The 7,529-nt window shown below is 34.4% G+C and overlaps 1 protein-coding gene across 25 annotated transcripts; it reads left to right on the forward strand.

The window, feature by feature from the left end:
* The first annotated feature begins 729 nt into the window (after positions 1-729).
* On the forward strand, positions 730-4,047 carry LOC141683438 (cathepsin B-like protease 3). 25 transcript variants are annotated; one of them, XM_074488161.1, is made up of 8 exons: positions 731-1,015; positions 1,186-1,225; positions 1,734-1,808; positions 1,896-2,262; positions 2,640-2,694; positions 2,944-3,008; positions 3,409-3,565; positions 3,770-4,047. In XM_074488161.1, the coding sequence occupies exons 4-8, from the start codon at positions 2,254-2,256 to the stop codon at positions 3,862-3,864; spliced, it is 381 nt and encodes a 126-aa protein (XP_074344262.1). In that variant the 5' UTR covers positions 731-1,015; positions 1,186-1,225; positions 1,734-1,808; positions 1,896-2,253; the 3' UTR covers positions 3,865-4,047. The 25 variants fall into 25 exon arrangements, 16 of the variants coding, with proteins under 16 accessions (XP_074344272.1, XP_074344262.1, XP_074344270.1 ...); XM_074488169.1 differs by having other exon boundaries at positions 2,140-2,262; XM_074488171.1 differs by lacking the exon at positions 1,734-1,808 and having other exon boundaries at positions 730-1,015; positions 2,140-2,262.
* The last annotated feature ends 3,482 nt before the right edge of the window (positions 4,048-7,529 follow it).

Raw genomic sequence — 7,529 nt, forward strand, 5'->3', positions numbered from 1 at the left:
TAAAGTCTAAAGATGAATCTAGTGAAATCGTCATCAATCACATAAGGACAAGTCAACAATCATCCTGATTTTAAAGTAAGAAGAATCAGGATTGACAATGGAACTGAGTTCAAGAATTCTGTGATGAGATCATTTTGTGAAGAGAATGGGATTATGCATGAGTTTTCTGCAGCCAGAACTCCACAACAAAATGGAGTAGTGGAAAGAAAGAACAGATCTCTTATTGAAGCTGCAAGGACAATGCTTGAAGAATCAAAGTTACCCACATATTTTTGGGCTGAAGCTGTGAATACTGCTTGCTACAATCAGAATATTTCTTTGGTTAATCAAGCAAAGTGTATGACACCCTACCAATTGTTCAAAAACAAGAAACCAACTTTAAATTTTCTTCATGTCTTTGGCTGCAAATGTTTTATCTTGAGGAATCAAACTGATCGACATGGGAAGTTTGATGTTAAAGCAGATGAAGGAATTTTTGTTGGATATGCTGTGGGAAAGGCATCATTATAAGAAAAATGTTAATAGACATCACACATTAGACATCGGTTAGTGATGTCACCGATGTCTAAAGGATAATAGACATCATCTCGTGTTAATTCGATGTCTTTTGATTTTTAAGACATCGTTTATTTTAAAACCGATATCTTAAGTTCACTTTTTAAAAATTGAATTTGCGGCATCCCCAATTCTTTCCCCCTTAGTCAAATATTCCCCCTTTAACCAAATTTTTACTCCCTCGAACAATTTTTTGTTCCCTTTCATGTTCAAACAAATTAAATAAAAAATAAACTCTCTTTTCTCTCTCGACTACCTCTCTCTCGCTCGATTATCTTTCTCACAACTCTCTCTCTCTCTCTCTTCTCAAGAACACCTCCATTCTCATGTCTCTGTCAATCAAGAACACCTCCTCTCTCAGCTCTCTCGCTCATCGCTGGTCACCGATGCTCACCACCTACGCACCTGCTCTTTTCACCATCTCCTATATGCTCTATTTGCTCTTTATTCTCAGATCTCTGTACTCTCCCCTCTTAGCTCTCTCTGTATCAAATTCTACTCTTCTCTTTTTTATATTTGATAGTGGAATGGGTCTTTCTCTCTCCCCTAATCTTTTAAATCTAAACCCTTATTTTTAAATTTGTGGGTTATTTGAATTTGAAACCTTAATTTTGTTATTTATTTTTTTAGGACAATTGTGACTTGGGTTCTTGTTCTCGATTTATTTAAGGTGATCGTTATTTGTTTTTTAAATTTCTTATATTTTTATATTCGCTTCAATTATTTACATGATATTTATCATATACGTTAGTGGTTCATAATTATCAGATTGTTGAATTTTGTTTGTTTGAGAATTTAGTCATGAGTTGTATGCAAGGGCTTGAGTTATATGATTATATATGTTATATGATTAAATCTAGGTATGTCACTGTTAAACAAAAAGCACCTATTTTGGATTTAATTTTTGTTTTTTCAAGCACTTGTTAAATTAAAGAGCTCGTATTTGTTATATTCCATGTATTTTCTTTTTACACCTACGTTGTTTTTATGTATTACTTGTATACAAATATTGAGGTTGTCCGCTCTCACGTTATGAGCGCTTATGTATTATATGCATGTCCTTGGGCCTCCAGGTGTCTTGGGTACTTGAAGATTAAAAGGCTACACAAAGCCATTAGTATACTAGGGCTATATCTCATAAGTTTCTTTTATAATGTGCTTTTATTGTTGGTTCTCAGTTTTGGTTTGGAGGATAGAGAAGAAGGTGACTTAGGGCCTGTATATGGTTTTCAGTGGAGACACTTTGGTGCGAGGTGTAACCTTCTTTCCTATAGGCTGGTTATTAGAATTTGATTCTGAAGTTCATCCTGTATTTTGACTTGTAAACTTGTCATCTTCAGGTATACTGATATGCATTCTGACTACACTGGCCACAGATTTGATCAGTTGTTAGATGTTATTTCAAAGATACAAAATAATCCCGATGACAGGAAGATTATTCTTTTAGCTTGAAATCCATTTGATCTCAAGCTAATGGCACTTCCACCCTGTCACATGTTTGCTCAAGTTACTTTTACAAGGATCTCCTCGTGTTATTTAGTCCTCATTCATATTTTGTAATTAATATTTCTAATTTCTATGCAGTTCTATGTGGCCAATGGTGAGTTATCTTGTCAGATGTATAAGCGCTCTGTTGATATGGGTCTTGTGTTCCATTTAACATCGCGTCATATGCACTTTTGACATGCTTGATTGCTCATGTTTGTGGTATGTACTTCTGTGCCAGCCAATTGGTATTTTTTTCCTTATTTTAGAATTAAATATTTCCTTAATAGTTTAAAGATTGTTGCAAATTAATTACAGTATATGCTCATAATGCTAGAGATCTAGCAGTTTGTTGTAACCAACTGTTTAACAGTACATCTGTGGACCAATCTGCTGACTGGTCATAGTTGATCTTTTTACCTGTGTATTGTGTCCTATAAATGTCTCTTTACTTTCCCTGCTTTTGTGTTTTTTCACATTATCGGTAATAAATTTACTAAAACTGCTGATGTTACACAATTAGGAATTGAAGATGTCGTCAGTTTTCATTCTCTCAACTTCCAAAACTATATGGAACTAAATTTTGAATTGATGTGTAGGTTTTGAAGATCAATTATGAGAAGAGAGACATAGACTCATTCAAGGCTATTGATGGTTGTTAACATTTCACTTTAAAAATCTGCTTGGATAAAATGAATGCTAAAAATCTACTTGGATATAATGAATGATGAAAATTTGGAATGATTAAGTAGCTTGATAATAAATGATGAAAATTTGGAATGATTCAGCTTGATAATTTGATGTAGTTTTTTTGTTTATTTATAGTGACATCAATTGCAATATATGTGCAAGTAATAGTGTTCTTTTGCATATGCTAATGAACCATTTTTACAAATATTGCAGTGAAGGCTTTTCCCAAGGATGACCCAACCAAGCCATGCAAGCTTACTGCCTTTTTCGGTTACAAGGTTGGGATGACCTATATTGGATATTAGATATTGGATAAGTTAATTATATTTTCATTAACTTATCTCAACTCCAGAGGTGACCCCAGTACCCCGAAGTTCTACTAAATCGCAAAATGTGATTTGAGGTAGAGATAAGTGTTTAGATTATTGTTAATGTTCTCTTGGGGACAAGCCAAGATGCAGCTGAGTTAGTAGATGCAGTTGTTTCCTTTTGTTCCCACTAACTCAGCTGAGTTAGTAGCTGAGTTTGTTCAAGACGATCCATGGTCTATTCTTTCCTTTTGTTCTTACACTCCACTTGGCATATATGCATCCCTGATGTGTCTTTTGCTTATATGTGTTGAATTTGCTAGATTAAATAAGTTACAACTTACCCGTCTAATGCACATCTGGTCTTCAGTTTTCTCAATTTAAGCATCTTCTCGGAGTTAAGCCAACACCACTCGAGAAGTTACAGGGCATTCCTGTTAAGATCCATTCAGAAAGACTGAACTTACCTAGTCATTTTGACTCCATGACTACTTGGCCTAAATGTAGCACCATTGGAAGTATTCTTGGTCAGTCTTTCGCAATATATTTGTATTTGTGAAGTTCTGTTTTTATATCATCAATATAAGCTAATGCATTTTCTTTCTTTGCTAATGCGCGGGAACTTTTATATACCAAAGATCAGGTAACTATGTAGTAACTCTTATACGCCTTTCATATTTATATTTCATATTTGCTTTATGTTTTGGTCTAATATGTGTATTTTTTATCAGGGACATTGTGGAGAAAATTCCACAATGTGGACAATTCCCCAGTGCGACGTGTAGGAGACAATTCCGACAACAAGCATGAGATAATTCTGAGATAATGTGGGCTATTGGATCCTTTTATAGGCTAATTTTTTTAATCTCAGTTTAGTCATAGTTTTTACACATCAATGTGGCAATTTGATTTTGATAGAATACGCTTATGCAAGTCATTATTGTATTACGCACTACTAAAAATGAGAATATTGAATCTTTGTTAATATTGAATTCAGTTTTGATAATTATTTTTTTCAAAAGTAATTTAGTTATTGTGTTGTATAAGTAGTGTAAAATAATGGACAAACATATATCAGTTTATTTCTAAAATAATCGATGTCTGAAACCAAATAGACATCAGGCAAAAGTGATGTCTAATATTTGAATAATATTAGTTTTTTTTAATTAAATCGATGTCTCTATCTAAATAGACATCAGTTAAAACTGATGTCTATTAGTCTGTATCAATATCAGTTTTTTTAATGAAACTGATGTCTAAATACAAAAAGATATCAGTTTTAGGTGATGTCTAAGAATAAAATAGAAATCACTTTTGTATTTAAACACTGATGTTTAAGCCTTATTTTCCTAGTGTAATTATATGTTAAATAGCATAAAATTGATGTAATTGTCTTATAAAATTAATTATGTCTAACATATTTTATAAATTGCAGCTTAGACATCAGAATTTGAGTTAAAACTGATGTGTAATTTACTAAAGACATCAGTTTCCGGCCAATGTCTAGAATAGACATCACTGACAAAGACATCGGTCGAAAAAAAGGTAGACATCGGCCAAAAACCGATGTCTATCAACCTTTTTCTTGTAGAGCATATAGGGTCTACAATCTAAGAACCAACATTGATTATGGAATCAATACATGTTGTGTTTGATGACAAAAAGATTGAAGAATTGCAAGATGGAGATTTCAATGAAAGCCTCAAGTTTGATAATGTGGAGATGGTTAGTGATGACAATGATGATGAAAGTGATCAAGAAACAATGAATAAGGATAATGCAGAAAAATCCACAACTAATGAAGCACATAATTCAACATCTGTCGAGTTGCAAAATGCTTCATCCGTCGGGAGACAATTTGCCTTATCCGTCAGGAGACAGTCAGCTTCATCCGTCGGAACACAAAGTGCATCATCCGTCGGGTCATTAAGAGAAGCTGAAAGTCAGAATAGATCGCTTACAGAAAGTTCCCCTTTCTCAAATCAAAGATTCACAAACTCAGGGGGAGTTTCTAATAATCAAAACTCGGTCACACATCAAGACAACAATGAGGCCTCTTCATCTAGAGCTAATCTACCTCAACAAAGAAAATGGACTAAAGATCACCCTTTTGAGCTCATCATTGGTGATGCATCTTCTAGAGTTCAAACAAAGAGAGTGTAACGTCTGGGAAATATTATGTAATTATTTTTATTAATAAATAATTGGTGGTTGGGATTGATGAATTGGATTTTGGATTGGATTGTATTGCGATTATTTTAGTGATTGACGTCGAGTTGATTTCGACAGGTAGGCTGATAAACAAAGGAGACGCTGCCCGATTTTCGGGAAATTGAATCTGAAAATACGGGAGTATAACCCGCAATTATCAGAGACGTCGAATAACCATATATAATTATATTATATGAACTTAAGTGTGATTGAAACAAAATAATTTATAAATAATCGATTGCCCTGTTTTTCAAAATGATGAGTGTACGTATTTTCCGAAAACAAACACCGAACCGAGTTTCGAAAATGTGAACCATAATTGCTATGTGTATTTCAATGATACATATAAATATGAGTTGGGTTATGAAATCGTATGGGTAGAATAGGATAGTGGTGTTATGTTAAGCGAAACGATTATCTGAATTAGGGTATTTTAACTCTGTAGGTCCTAGTCGGAAGACCCGAGATGTGACAGTTGGACTAGGAATGATCTAGTGATTAGACGTCGAGATTAATGAAGCTCCAATCGAAGGGCCGAGTGTTGGAATCGTATCTAAAATGAGATAGTAGTTTGACGTTAAAGCCGAACGTTCAAGTTGAACCAAAGTCAACCAGGAATAGAGATTAAAGCTTATTGAGGCAAGTATTCCTGAACTTTCTTTTAAAATACTACAAAGGTTTCTTCATTCCCATTCTAAGTTCAGAATAGTTAACTGTTTTATATTTCGCTACAATTACTCTTATTATGCATGTTCCTTTCGTTATTGTTCTTATGTTATCGATTGCTCTCTCGAGCAAATACCCATTCTTTCGGGTTATTTGCGAACCCTGAATTGTGATGTTTTGAATTAAAAATGATTTGACATCAAAATACTCCACGGGCTGAATAGTGATATTTGGGGGATTAAGTTTTACTTAATCCTAAGGACCGGGACATGACCGGTGCCTTGAGATGGGCCGTAGAGCCTGGGGACCCGACTGGATCTATACAGGTAGGTATAGATCTGCACTGTATCCTGGCTGATCAGCAGGATATAAGTGTGAACTAGTGACCAGTCTAATTTTTTGTTGATCGCCATTAACGGCATTCTCTCTCGAAAAGTTTATGATTCCAAAACCGGACAAAACCCTGATTCAGGAGATGAATCTGGGAATCGCTTGTCACTCTTGGATTTATAATGAAAGGCTGGGGACAACCAACGTTTATTCGCTCACTCACTCAAATAAATAGAATTGTTTAAAATTATTTTAAGATTTTGTCCGGAAGTTTTTCCTTTGGTATTAATGCTTGAAACTCAAATTATATACTTGCTGGGCATTTTTGGCTCACTTTTGCTTTGTAAATTCTTATTTCTGCCAGAAACAGAGAAAGATAAAGTGAATAGTTTTCGTTAGACAGGCAGAAGTTAGAGAGATCTCCGCTGTGAAAGAACGAAGATGTGAGATAATAAGACACATACATTAGCATAAAGGTATTTAAATTTGTATTCTAGTTATTGTGAGTTGTAAAAGGTTAGATTCTTGTTTCATACCATAACCTGTAAACGATCCGGATTTAAGGGGTTAATTGAATATTCTTTTATTTTATGTGAAGATTGTTTAGTGACACCAAATCTTGACCCCGGATTTGGGTTGTTACAGAGAGCAACTCAAGAAGAATGTCTATATAGCAGCTTCCTATCTAAGGAAGAACCAAAGAAGGTAGAAGAAGCTTTGTTGGATCCTGATTGGATTTTAGCTATGCAGGAGGAGCTAGACCAATTTGAAAGGAACAAGGTATGGAAGCTGGTACCCAAACCTAAAGGAAAGAATCCAATTGACACCAAGTGGGTCTTCAGAAACAAGATGGATGAAAATGACATAGTGGTCAGGAACAAAGCTAGATTGGTTGCTAAGGGCTATTGTCAACAAGAAGGAATAGATTTTGATGAAACTTTTGCTCCTGTTGCAAGACTTGAAGCCATCAGAATTGTTATTCCTAGTGGACTAACAATGAGATTTACAGAATGGGGTTGAATGTAAATCTCAAAACTTTTTCAAGTTTTGAGCAGTTCAAAGACTATGTGTTTAGATGAACAAGTGTGTGTGAATTGCTTTAAGCTAATGCAGACAGATATATATTCAAACACAAATGTAAAGAACACAACAGAATTAAAAACTTTTCTGGTGGATTTGTTGTTCCACCAGAGATGTATTATTTCAGAAAATCTGTGATTCAAAGAATTGATCACAGCTGCATCATAGTACAAACTAGATGATTTTCTCTCAAGATTTTTCTAA

This window comes from Apium graveolens, chromosome 9 (assembly GCF_009905375.1).
Source record: "Apium graveolens cultivar Ventura chromosome 9, ASM990537v1, whole genome shotgun sequence".
Taxonomy (NCBI): domain Eukaryota; kingdom Viridiplantae; phylum Streptophyta; class Magnoliopsida; order Apiales; family Apiaceae; genus Apium; species Apium graveolens.

Coding starts and splice junctions, on each gene's coding strand:
- LOC141683438 (XM_074488171.1), top strand. Junction 2,695..2,943: donor CTCATTCAAGGCTATTGATG/GTTGTTAACATT, acceptor CAAATATTGCAG/TGAAGGCTTTTCCCAAGGAT. Junction 3,009..3,408: donor CTGCCTTTTTCGGTTACAAG/GTTGGGATGACC, acceptor TCTGGTCTTCAG/TTTTCTCAATTTAAGCATCT.